Here is a 14,152-nt window from a genome sequence, read left to right as displayed (position 1 = left end):
ACACTGTACCAAATTAAGAGAAATTTAATAGAACTGGAAATTAATATTATCTTACTATATGAGAATTCGGCTGTCTGATGGTTTGGACATCAAATCCGATAAGCGTTGCAACCATTATTTTCATACTATTGTACAAAAAGAGGAAAAACAATATTTTCCCCATATACACTAACTCTGAAAAACCATGTCCCTCTTTCTGTTTTCCGGATGGATGAAAAGCCTTGCCTGCAGTTCTCTGTCTGAGCCTCAGGGTGCTGCTGTTGCCCAAGCTGATAGCCTGGGAGAGCATAGAGACTGAACGGAGACTTCCTAACCTGAGCAGCTCCCATCACTGCTGTGTAGGATAGAAAAAAATGAAAAGCAAAAAACCACCCTGTTGCAAAGGGAGAAAAAAATAACTTTTAAGAAAAAGGCAATTACTATTTCTACTGGTATTTCTTTCAACCCCAAGAGAACTGGTCAGATCACAAGAAGCTGGAAAAAAGAAACGGCCTGATGTGGGAAAGACTGATGGAGAGAAGGCACAGAAGGAATCTAAGGGCGCTCTCAAGGCAAGTACTGCTTCTCCTGATTTTGTCATCCATCCACCAGACTGCTGCAGAACAAATTCATTATTCCATACCTGAGGAAATGTCACAGGGTTCCATAGTAGGAAATCTGGCCAAGGCACTGGGATTAAATGAGAAAGAATTAAAATATCATAAACTACATTCTGTATCTTTGGATAAAAAGCAGTTTTTGATGATCAATGCAGACAGTGGAAATCTTTATGTAAATGACAGGATAGATAGAGAAGGAATCTGTGGGAAAAGCCTTCTGTGTCTCGTGAACTTAGAAGCTGTGATGGAAAACCCTCAAAATGTTTTCCATATATCAGTCACAATCCAGGATATTAATGATAATGCACCCAAATTCCTCAATGACAATATCATCTTGGAAACAGGTGAACAAACTTCGCCAGGTACAAGATTTCAGGTAGGGAAAGCAGAAGATCCAGATGTTGGCCTCAATTCTGTCCAAAATTACATACTGAGTCCAAATAAACATTTTGCACTGGAAGTTAGAGAGAGAAAAGATGGACTTAAATATGCAGAACTGGTGCTGCAAAAAGCCCTCGATCGGGAAAGCGAACAGAGCCTTCATTTGATCCTTACCGCCCTGGACGGGGGTGAACCAAGGAAAACTGGAACTGCCCATATATGGATTAATGTTACTGATGCCAATGACAACCCACCCATTTTCACGCAAGATACATATACAGTTAATTTGAAAGAAAATGTTCCAGTTGGATCCCTTGTGCTTCAGGTGGAAGCCTCTGATAAAGATGACGGGACAAATGCCCAAATCACATATCATTTCACCAATTTGCCACCTACCACTGAACAAAAATTCAGATTGGATTCAATTAAAGGGACTATTTATCTCACAGAGTTGCTGGACTTTGAAGAAACAGAAGAATATACAGTATCAGTTGCAGCAAAAGATGGAGGTGGATTGGTGACCCATTGTAATATTGAAATAAAAATTTTAGATGAAAATGACAATATTCCAGAAATACAGTTAGCTTCTATGTTTAACCCAATTCCTGAAGACTCTGATGCTGGAAACTTAATTGCTCTTTTAAATGTTAAAGACAGAGACATTGGTGATAATGGAGAGGTTACTTGCTACTTGCAAAGTAATTTGCCATTCAAGATTCTTCCATCATCTAAAAATTACTACAAGCTCATGACAGACAGACCTCTGGACAGAGAAAAAGCATCTGAGTATAATATTACAATCACAGCCACTGACAAGGGAACTCCTCCATTGAGCACAAACAAAACCATCTTGCTGCAGATCTCTGATATCAATGACAATGCCCCTGCTTTTGAGAAAGCGTCCTACAGCATCTACGTGCCAGAGAACAATCCTTCTGGTGCCTCCATCTTCCAGATGCAAGCCTTTGATCCGGATGTGGGTCAAAACTCACACATCACATATTCAATCCTCACCAGCAACATAGAAGAACTTCCCATCTCCTCCTATATCTCCATTCATTCTGAGACCGGCACCATCTATGCCCAGCGGTCCTTTGATTATGAGCAGTTCAGGGAATTCCAGCTGCAGGTGAAGGCCCAAGATGGCGGGAGTCCCTCTCTCAGCAGCAACGTCACAGTCAGGGTGTTTATCCTGGATCGAAATGACAACAGCCCTCAAATCCTGTCCCCTTCACCAGACTCCAAGGACTCCGCCCTCTTTGAGATGGTCCCTCGTTCAGCCGAGGCAGATTATCTGGTAACAAAAGTGGTGGCCGTGGATGCTGATTCCGGACACAACGCCTGGCTCTCCTACCAGCTGATCCAAGCCACAGAACCGGCCCTCTTCACTGTTGGCTCCCATACGGGTGAGATCAGGACAGCAAGAACCTTTATGGAGAGAGATGCCGTGAAACAGAGACTGGTCCTTCTGGTGAAGGATAATGGACGGCCGCCCCTCTCGGCCTCTGTCACTCTGAACCTGGTGTTTGCTGAGAACTTCCAGGAGGCCCTTCCGGAGATGAAAAGCCAGATGAACAGCTCAGAGGATCAGTCGGACCTGCAGTTCTATTTGGTGGTGGCCTTAGCTGTGATGTCATTTTTATTCCTCTTGTCAGTGATTCTGGCCATTGCCATCAAACTCCGGCAGTCAGGGAGTCCTAGATTCCTACAGTGTTTGGGTCCTGTTCCCCATTCCACAACTGGAGTCATATTTCCACCCAATTTTGAAGACGGGACTCTACCTTACTCCTATCAGCTTTGTCTCTCCTCAGAATCCAAGAAGAATGAATGTACTTTTCTGACATCTAATGTTCACGTTGCAGGCAATATTCTTAGTGGTGAGAAATCCAATGCACTTTTCACAGGAACTGTAGAAAAGAATTTAATTTCCAAAATAACAGACAAGGTATGGCTTCTTCAGGAATTATTTACAATCTGTTTTCATAACTATAATTGAAATACTAACTTTCAAAATAATTCCCTTTTTTGACTGTTTTTTTCTTGAGTGGTAAGAAATTTAGACAATATAATTTATGTAAATAATATTTTTGCCCCACAATTCGTTGATTTAAATACTAGTTCGCATAGAGTTATGGCTGGATACCTTTTAAGTACTGAACCTAAGTTTCTTTGCTGCTCAGCCTTCTTTCTAAAATAGTGTTTGACATTTGCGAAATCAAATTATTTCGATACTCATATGAATTGTGAGAAGTAGCTGTCCTGTATATTTAACTGGTTTTCCAGAGGACCTTTCAGAAGAATAATTTGGGGTTCCAACTTGAACTGGGGCTGCACAAGAATAAATAAAAATGAGATTCAGACAGCTGTGAGGAAAGAAGAAATATTTATTCCTAAAAGCAAAACAGTTTGCCTCTGCAGCTGCAGAGAAATGGGGTACAGTAGCAGATTTTATAAGGGCACCTTGTCTAGGGTGTGGAAGTATCTACATGCTGATTCTATGGTGACACTTGAGGTGTGTGTGTGTGTGTGTGTGTGTGTGTAGGTATGTTTATTCTTGTGAACATACAGTTCCTCTGGGAGACCTAATTTAATAAACTGTTTTTGTTTACAGACCTTATCCTTTGATATGTGGACTAGGTCTGGCTAATTTATTTTGGGGGTTGAGTAAGTTTGCTAATTTGATTAACTTGGAGACACTGATTCTCAGATCATTGTGGACTCTGTTAATATTTTAAGAGAAGATGGAAACAGTATAAAGAATAAAATGTATTTGAATATAAACTTTTCACAACTTAAAATAGCCTTTCTTGGCAGGTGAAATGTTTCTTTGTGACCAGTGGTGGGATTCAGTCAGTTGGCACCACTTCGGCAAAACCGGTAGCTAATTTTTTGTTGCCCAGGCCCAGAATGTACTTCCAGAAGTGGCATCCACACAGAGAACCGGTTGTTCAGATATTTGAATCCCACCACTGGTTGTGACCTATCTGGATTGTTGGGGATCTCATGTCAAAAGTAATAATTATCATGCTATTTTGGAAGCCTGCTCAACATGCCTTAATTACTTTTTTATGTCTGTGCACAAATTAAATCCTAGATTGTTAATTCATTGCTAATTATTCCAAGAAGCTTCATCTTGTGCATTTGGTTGAAATATGCAAATGTTTTCATCCTTTCCTAATTTTAATTTACTGACCTAATTTATAAATATTAGAATAATACAATATTTTACTTTTCTATATTTAATATATGTGAAGTACAGACTGTGATTAGTCCTTGTATCTATATTGTCCAGAAAGTTTGAGTTCATAATATTAGCATTGGTGTTTTGTTTAGTTTTATCATGTCCCTTTCAATTGACTCCCCAGTTCTGTATAATGGGAACATCTGAAACATGATACATACTTCATGAACTTTGGTTCCCCAAGTATTTGAAATCTACACACATTGTGCATTTTTTCCCTTTGGATCAGAGGTGTTGTCTAACTGGTTTTGTCTAGTTGAATTGTTTTGCTATGCTTTTGAGAATTTATTTATTCATTATTTTTTTATACTGCCCTCCCCTATAAGGTAATTCTGGGTGGTGAATGTTAGAAACAAGCTTCCTTTGGCCTGAAAAGAAGATAGTGTCTTATTTACTTTCCCTGGAGCTGTCATTAAAAGTGGGCATACAAAGTAATTCAGATGGCCCCTTGGACATCTGAGGCTTTGTGGATAGAGTTTGTTTATTTATTTGATTTTTAAACTGTGAACGAGCAAAATCTTGAAAGTGTAATGTGGCTTTATCCCAGGTAGGAAATGTGCAGTTTATATTATTGCACTTCAGCACTGAAAAATATAAAAATATATGAAAGGAAATGAAAGGAAATTTATTGTACGTGTGTTACTTTAGAGGCAAATATATGGTAAAGCAAATATATGTTACCCCCCCCCCCGTCGATAGGGCTCGTAACCTGGGCGTCCTCCTGGATTCACGGCTCAGTTTGGAAGATCATATAGGAGCCGTGACCAGGGGGGCTTTTGCCCAGGTTCGCCTGGTGCGCCAGTTGCGGCCCTATCTGGACCGGGATGCCCTACGTACAGTCACTCATGTGCTCGTGTCCTCCCGGTTAGAGTACTGCAATGCTCTCTACATGGGGCTGCCCTTGAGGACCACTCGGAGGCTTCAGCTGGTGCAGAATGCAGCTGCGCGAGTAGTAATGGGAGTGTCCCGATATTCTCATGTAACACCTCTTCTCCGCAAGCCGCATGGGCTTCCAGTTGCCCTCCGGGTGAGATTCAAGGTGCTGGTGATGACCTATAAAGCCCTAAATGGCATGGGTCCGGATTACCTTAGGGAGCACCTGCTACCAGCATCAGCTTCCCATCGTCCTGTGCGTGCCCACAGGGAGGGCCTCCTTAGGGTTCTGCCAGTTAGAGATTGCCGGCGGGTGATTCCCAGGGGGAGGGCATTCTCTGTGAGTGCGCCCGCCCTTTGGAACGAACTGCCGATGGAGCTTCGGACTGCCCCCGACCTTCACTCATTTCGCCGTGACTTAAAAACCTGGTTGTTTGAATTGTCTGGCCTGGACTGAGGGATTTTAAATTTTAAAGTATTTTAATTAAATCATATTAAATTATATTAAATTAATTTTAAAATTTTAATTTTTATTGTTATTATTAATTGTGGGCTTGTACTAATTTAATTCCATTTTATTCTCTTTTTGTACTGTTTTAACTGCCCTGTGAACCGCCCTGAGTCCTTCGGGAATAGGGCGGTATATAAATTCAACTAATAAATAAATAAATAAATAAAGCAAGTAGGCTTGAATAATAAAGGTGGTGGGTGACACAATATGGTGTCAAAGGTTGATTGTTGAATGTGATAAATGTGATAAAAGTAGTATATAATAGAAGTAAAACATAAATAGAATGCTTATTGGGTAGTTTAATACAGGTAGTCCTTGACTTACAACACTTCAGTTAGTGACTGTTCAAAGTTACAACGGCACTGAAAAAACTGACTTATGACACTTACCACTATATAGCATTCCTATGGTCACATGAACAAATTGAGATGCTTAGCAACTGACTCGTATTTATGACAATTATAATGTCCCAAAGTCACGTGGTCACCTTTTGTGACCTTCTGACAAGCAAGTCAATGGAGATGCCAGATTCACTTAACAACCATGTTACTTAACAACTACAGTAATTCACTTAACAACTGTGCCAAGAATGGTCATAAAATGGGGCAAAACTCACTTAATAAATGTCTCAGCAACAGAAACTTTATGCACAATTGTGGTCATAAGTTTATATATATATAACATTCTCAATATTTAGCAAACAGCATAATGTCTGGGTTCATGTATTTAAAAAAACCCACTGATTAGTAGTTAATTATCATAAACAATATATTAATTAATCGCTTAATGGTCTTCTTGCTAATATATATTCAAAGTTACATATAACCTTCCTTTCTCTCTAATTCATTTTTCTAGCCATTGATAGAAATTATCCCATGTTCTAAAATACACTGAGTCTTTCTCTTTTATCTTTAAAGTCAATCTGTCCTTTTCTGCACACTCTAAAATTTTCTTAATTAATACTTCTTCAGTTGGTAATTTTTCATTTTTCCAATGTTGGGCAAATACAATCCTTGCTGCAGTTAGTACGTGTAGAATTATATATATACAGTTCTTGTATATATATAATTCTTGTTCTTGTCATTCTTTCAATTTTCCTTCATTGTCCAAGATATCTTTATAGGTCACAACTTTGTTGTAATTAAATAAATTTGGGTAAGCAAAAACTTCCATTGTTGAAAGCTATCCAGGTATCTTGATATAAATTTTCGCTTTTATTTTTTCCCATTCTAAAAGAAGTGCATTTCTTATAAAGTGGTTTTTAAAGTATCTACAGTATGTATATTATTCTTCCCATACCACAGAAAGGCATGCCAAACAATTTGTAGGTCATGCCTCTCTAGGTATAATAGTCTTTTGTCTCTAAGCATTATCCATTCTTTAAGCCATGTTAAAATAGTTGCTTGGTAATGTAACATCCAGTCTGGTAGTCCAAATCATCCAGAATTAGCCCTCTGTCTCTTTCTTCAACTTTCCTGCTCCTAGGCCAGGGGTAGCTATACTGACTCAGGAATTCTGGGAGTTGAAGTCTGTTAAGGAATTTGTTGTGCAGAGGTCTCCTTGTGCTACCAAAGAGTTTCACAGACAAGGAAGGGTACTAAGAGCAGTAAGAGTCACACACAGGAGTACACTGAGTTGTAAAAGCAAAAAGTAGTTTACTTTTGAGGTGGTGTAAGAACAAAAATGCACAGTCAAAAATAAACAGTCCAGGTCATAAACAGTAGCAACAGTCCAAGGAGTAATCCAAACTACAAAGTCTTCTTACCGGTCCAGAGGTCAATACACAGTTCAGGTTTACAACAGTAGTAAACTAACAGCAGAGCAAAAACAGTAATAGTAGAGATCAGTGAATTCAGAGAGAGAGAGAAGCTACGTTCCTAGCTTCCTCTTATGTCCATGAGAACACTTACACACACATTGGCCAATTAACTTCTTAAAGTCATAGTATTATGGTTAATATATTTTCAACCCAACATTGTAGGCTAACACCATATGCCTAACAAAGTCCATGAGTCATAAAAGAACCGAGGTTGCCTACCCCTGTCCTAGGCCATTGCCGGCTCCTGTTATTTTTCTTCAGTACTCAGTATGCCTTTCTGGTATACTTTCTGGTATAGTTTCCTTTATGGTTGGGTGGAAAAAACCTATTTTCAATTAGATGCTGTTGGACTGCATCAGCTACCTCAGCAGACAAATATTATTGCATTGTTTGACAAAGTGATAAAATTACTGGAACAGAGAAATGCGGCAGATATCATTTACTTGGATTTCAGTAAGGCATTTGATAAAGTTGACCACAACCTACTACTTGATAAGATAGAAAAATGCAGGTTAGACAGCATCACCACCAGATAGATTTGTGACTGGCTAACCAACCACCTGGGAAAGCCAAGGGAAATCATCAAAATAATTAAAAAATGAAAGTTAGAATATTTTGGACATGTGATGTGACACCCAGAAAAATATGGAATAGTCCATTTAATCCTCCAGGGAAAGATTGAAGGCAAACGAGGTCCAGGCAGAAGAAAAACATCACGGCTTCAAAATCTAAGGGACGGGTTTGGACAAAACTCAGCAGCACTGTTTCATCTGGCTGCTGCTAAAAATAGGATCACCAACATGATCACCAACATCCAATAACAGATATGGCACAAGAAGAAGAAGAACCAACCACACTCAATGAGTAGTGCTTAATGGTATTGCATCTACATGGAGGGACATATGCAGTGGAGTACCCCAAGGCTCTGTCTTAGGCCCAGTATTCTTCAATATCTTCATCAATGACTTAGACAAGGGGATAGAAGGGGAACTCGTCAAATCTGCAGACAATACCAAGCTGGCAGGAATAGCCAACACCTCAAAAGATAGGCTCAAGATCCAGAAGGATCTTGACACACTTGAGCACTGGGCCCTATCTAACAAAATGAAATTCAATGTAAAGAAAATTAAGGCTTCATATTCTTGTTATATTTCTTTGGGGTAACCCAATCTCTTCATTGATGGATTGGTAGAAACACTTCTAATTAGATTGCCTATAATTTGCAGTTTAAACTTTGTATCTTCTGATTTTCTTGGCTATAGCTGTTATTTGCTGTTTAGTTATTTCCAGTGCTTCCTTGATCTTCCTTGTTTCTAAGTGGTATTTCTTGGTTAGGTATTCTTTGGTCTTCTTGTTCTTCAGATTCTTTTCTTTCATCTATTCTAGCTTGCTTGCATCTGACGTTGGCTTGCTGATTTTATTTTCCAGTCTGATCTTACATTTTGGTGGTGCACTGTTTAGGTTTTTTCTTCTCTTTTTGATTTTGCATCCCAGGTATTCACTTGTAACTGCAGCTGTGCTGTACATTAGTTGGTTTTTTTCTTGCAGTGAGTTGGTGCTTATATTTGGTTTTGCAGTATTGGCATCTTTTAATGCTTGTGCTAGTTTGGAACAAGTTTCAATGCAGACAAACTGATGTTTTTTGCTGTTCTAGATGCTCAGTTACTCTTTGTTTCAATTCTTCCACTTCTTTAGTTTGAGGGCTTTGTTCTTTCTGAGGCAGAGGAGAAGGTGCCTGGTTTCCAAATGAAAATAATTATGTATCTTTGCTAGATTCCTCCTCCTGGTTTGCCTTTACAGTCCGAGCTACTTCTGGAAAGGTTTTGGTTTCTTTGCCCTGGGTAAACCTTTGCAGTTCTTCGAATTCTGCCTCTGTGAATAAATTTATTTCATATTGTTAATCAATGTTGGTCTGCTAGCCTCTATTCTGTTATTTCTGATTCTGGATGTTGTTCTTTCCAGAACTATTCTCTCTCCTATGGTGCTACTTTTGATAGGTAGGACTATTTTTTCTGTTGCATGAAGAAAGATGCAAAGAATGAATTAAGCAGTTTGCTTTCTCCCTGCTACCTGTCTCCTCCTTGCCATCTTCTCCCATTAGTGGACTTATTGTTTTCTTGACTTCCTTTTTGTTCCTTACACATTGAGCATACATATTGCTGCCAGCTTGCACTTTTGGCAAACATACACAAGGTAACTTTGAGATAAGAATACAAAGTTGGCACATGCTTTGCAGTCAACAACTGCAGAACAACTGAATTAATCTTCACTTCTGTGTATTAAGGCACCACCAATAGAAAATGTACATTTTTATTTATTTTTAATACATAAAACAAAAGAGCAAGGCAGGCAACTTATGCTCAGAGTGAGTGAAACTAATTATTAAAGTAAGCGGTAGACTCCCCTTCATTGAATACCCTCAGGTGGAAGCTACACAGCCATCTCTCTGGCTGTGTATTCTTTCCCAATAGAAAGATGGTCTTAGGTATCTCTTTCTCAAGGTAACGATGCTAGCAATATCTGAAGCTGTTCTTTTTCAGCAAATTAATCAATTTTCAATGAAGATAAGATGATCATGCTACTACCCACCCCATTCCCCAGCCTTGTCAGGCTAGGAGAATCTCAGAGGTCAACAGATGATCTAGTAGTTGTCAGGATTTTTCAGGTAAGATCTGGAAGTTGTGAACTGCATTCACAGGCAGCTATCTGGGAAAATAATTTCTCTCTATCAAGTAATTCGGATTCCTGTATTGATCAGATGATTTCAGTAGCCCAAATTGTACCTATCCAAACCTTTTATTTATTGAACAGTACAAATTTCCACTTCTTCGGAAAAACATTTGCAAGTTCCAGCATTGGTTAAACTGCCATGCTGCTTGGAAAATTCTGAGGCTTTAAGGCCATATATCTGGAATTTATCAAGATTGAGAAATACAGTAGATCATGACTTCCCTCTACTGGTTAACAAATGTGTTACAGTACTGAATTTACTCCAGGAAATAGAATGTAATTACATGAAAAAACATATTGAACTAATTCAGTTTTACCATAATTGCCCATAGGATCATATTTAATAAAAAAATTAAAAAATGCTTTATTTTGAAATGTATAGATTTTAAATATATTCATTAATAAAATATGTACACGTATACTGGTATATACTGGTACAGCTATAAGATTGTTACACAACTGAGTAAAATTAGTTCAATATTTTCAGTCCCATTGGAGATACTGCACCTAGATTTTAAATCTGTGCAATCCTACTTAATCCCCAAGATGAAACTTAATAGAACTTAACATATACAGGATGATGTCTATTCAAATAATCTGAATAGCATAGCAAGAATGAGTAACATGTGGTGCTCCACATGTTGTTGAATGCCACTTCTCTGAACTTTGCTATCATGGGCAGCAATGAGGGACAAAACCTAACATTAATTATCTCAAGGGCCACAGATCATATCTTCCTGCTCTAGATTAGAGATAATGTGTCAGGATTTTGAGAATATGTTGTGGATGTTTTTGTAAAATGGCTGCCATGGTGAGCATGCTGAGTCACAAAACAATTAGTTACCAAACGGATATATTTCCTTTACAACTCTTTTTGCCAGCTGCACAGTATCTTCCTGGGCAGGCAGAGACATTTTCAAACAAAGCACAGCTGTCCACTGACCCTTCCCCACAAGGATGCCTCTGGAAGCTATTGGGATCCAAGCATTTATTCATAAACAAAATGAGATTGATGTTCTGTTTTGTAACACATCAGGTTCTCATATGTTTATTTGTTCATTAAACTAATCTTTAAAAAAAAACATCCAGATTTTTCAGAAGACCTGGTAAATATCAAAGGAAGTCTCTGTGGGTCACAAATACAATGATGTCCATTTCTGGTATCTGTTGTAGTGTAATGCATTCTGACCTCAAAATGTCTCTATAAATAAATAATTAAAAAATAACTTACTAATTGTAAACCCATCTCTGCTCTGATGGACTTGTAGATATTTTAAAATTCCTGCTCAGATGGTCATAGTGACACAGTACTTTAAAAAATTCTGAAATATGCAGAATGAAAGAGATAGGTAAATGATGTTTAAAATATTTTATTTTTGTATTTATTAGCTTTTTTATATTACCTTTATTACTTTATAGATAACTCAGGGTGGCAAATATGCAAATATCCTTCTTCCTATTTTAGCCTGAAAGGTAGGTTCGGCTGAAAGTGACTTTCTAAGTAAGAATATAAACTATTCATTCTTGCAATTCTCATATTTCTTGTATTTTCAATTGTATATTTCTAGACGTGAAAGATTATGTTTATTTAAATTAACATTTTGTAATTGGTGATCAGCTTTTTGTTCTGGTGAACAGGATATAATGTCATATTTCTGCAATTGTAATATCTAAAAGTAAATGTTTTCTAACATAGTGCCTGTAGCATTGTGGACCTTTGCATTTTGTAATATACATTATATTGCTGAATCTATTGTCAATAATTTTGCTAACCTATACCTAACCAGTTTTTTAAGAGATACCTAGAGCCGTATTTTCAAGTGATGTTATTACATTGGCAATAAGAGTATAATTTAGTTATCAAAGACACCTTTTCTTGACTGTAATATTAATTGCAGATCCTAACAATTTCTTCTCCATAGAAGTAAATGATATCATTAAAATCAATCTTTTCTCCAATTGTTGTGGATGCCGATTTGGCATTTCCTGTATGGCATGTTTTTGATGTAGCATCAGAAGGGCTCCACAAAGCCTAATTTCCATGATATTGTGTAGACAAGTAGACCTTGATGTAATTAGAAAGGCCTTGCCTCGCTTCAGGCCTGCTTTCTTACAAGCATTGTGTGCTTCTGAGGGAACTTTTCAAGCCATTTATGTTCTTTGCAGGACACGGTGGCTCAGTGGGTTAGGACACTGAGCTTGTCGATCAGAAGGTCGGCAGTTTGGCGGGTCGAATCCTGAGTGCCGCGTAACAGAGTGAGCGCCTGTTACTTGTCCCAGCTTCTGCCAACTTAGCAGTTCGAAAGCACGTAAAAATGCAAGTAGAAAAATAGGGACCACTACGGTGGGAAGGTAACAGCGTTCCGTGCACCTTTGGCATCTAGTCATGCCAGCCACATAACCACGGAGACGTCCTCGGACAAGCGCTGGCTCTTCGGCTTTGAAACGGAGATGAGCACCGGCCCCTAGAGTCGGAAATGACTAGCACGCATGTGCGGGGGAACCTTTACCTTTACCTTATGTTCTCTGCTGCTTTAATAATCAGCTCTGCAAGCAAATAGCAACTTGTTTAGCTTTCTGCAAATTGTTAATGCATCTAGGTTTTTTGTGTTGCTGCTTTGGAAGCTGTTTCTCACTGTTTCCACATGTGCACATATTGTGACACAGCCCCAGTACTTGTCATAGATGTACATTATCTTGCTCTGCAGTTAAGGAGAATTCCATTTCTGAAAGAAGAAATAGAGCAGAGTATCAATTAGGAGTGCAAATTGTTTTCAAAGACATTTGTTCTGCACTACTTCTATTTTGATAGCAAATAGGTTTCCTTACTTTTCACTGCTAAGCAGCACTGAAGTCACTTTTTACATTTTTTTCAAGAGCAGGGATATTCAAATTCTTTAGTAGGATACTTTTATTATATACCAAATACTTTCTGAAATATATTTTTCCATCAAAGGGTCTTATTGAATGAGGTTCAAGTATTTAAAAGAACTTTTCCCTTGGACCTTTTAAGATCCAAAAGCAATCCGTTCCACTGGTTAATTGTTCTCTCTGTTAGGAAATTTGATTGGTTTCCATCCATTGTTTCTTGTCTTGCCTTCTGGTGCTTTGGAAAACAGATTGCATCCCAGGAGCTGGCAGATGTTATCTCTAACCATTGCACCATATCTTTCAAAAATCCTGCAGCACCGGGGAAGTACCTGAGGATTGGGAAAGGGCTGATGTGGTTCTCTTCTTCAAGAAAGGGGGAAAAACGGACCCAGGAAACTACAGACCAATCAGTCTAACATCAATACCTGAGAAGAACCTAGAAAAGATAATCAAAAAACATATCTGCGAACAACTAGAAGCAAAGTTATAACTAGTAGCCAGCACAGGTTTGTTAAAAACAGATCAAGCCAAACCAATAAAGTAGACCACAACCTACTTCTTGGTAAGCTAGAAAAAGGTGGAATAAACAACATAACCACCAGATGGATCTGTAGCTGGCTGGCAAACTGTACTCAACAAGTAGTCCTCAATGGCACTATGTCCACATAGAGAGAAGTAAGCAGTGAGGTACCACAAGGTTCCGTCTTAGGCCCAGTATTCTTCAATATCTTCATCAATGACTTAGATGAGGGAATTGAAGGGGAACTCATCAAATTTGCAGATAACACCAAACTGACAGGAGTACCAACACCCCAGAAGACAAACTCAGGATCCAAAAAGATCTTGACAAACTTGAATAATGGGCCCTATCCAACAAAATGAGTTTCAGCATGGAGAAAAGCAAAGTTTTACATTTAGGCAGGAAAAATCAAAGGTACACATACAGATTGGGCAAGACCTGGCTTAAAAACAGTAATTGTGAGAGAGACCTTGGAGTCCTAGTGGACAATCACTTAAGCATGAGCCAGCAGTGTGCAACAGCAGCCAAAAAAGCTAATACAATGCTGGTTTACATAAACAGAGGCATAGACTCAAGATCACACGAGGTATTAATACCGCTTTATAAA

The 14,152-nt window shown here is 38.5% G+C and overlaps 1 protein-coding gene across 9 annotated transcripts in view; it reads left to right on the top strand.

Annotated features, from left to right (window-relative positions):
* The window catches only part of LOC310637903 (protocadherin gamma-A11-like), a gene marked incomplete at its 5' end in the record, with an annotated part of 208,011 nt that overhangs the window by 140,842 nt on the left and 53,017 nt on the right, over positions 1-14,152 (top strand). The window contains one exon of one of the 9 annotated variants that reach the window (XM_083358516.1): positions 357-2,925. The exons of the other annotated variants lie outside the window; for them this stretch is intronic. Coding sequence (XP_083214642.1) covers positions 496-2,925 — 2,430 coding nt within the window. Of the gene's footprint in view, positions 1-356; positions 2,926-14,152 lie in introns of those variants that run through there. 9 annotated transcript variants of the gene reach the window in all.

Source organism: Vipera ursinii (assembly GCF_947247035.1).
Source record: "Vipera ursinii genome assembly, chromosome: 3".
Classification (NCBI taxonomy): domain Eukaryota; kingdom Metazoa; phylum Chordata; class Lepidosauria; order Squamata; family Viperidae; genus Vipera; species Vipera ursinii.
The sequence above is the reverse complement of the archived record's forward strand: the minus strand, read 5'-3'. Positions and strand labels throughout refer to the sequence as shown.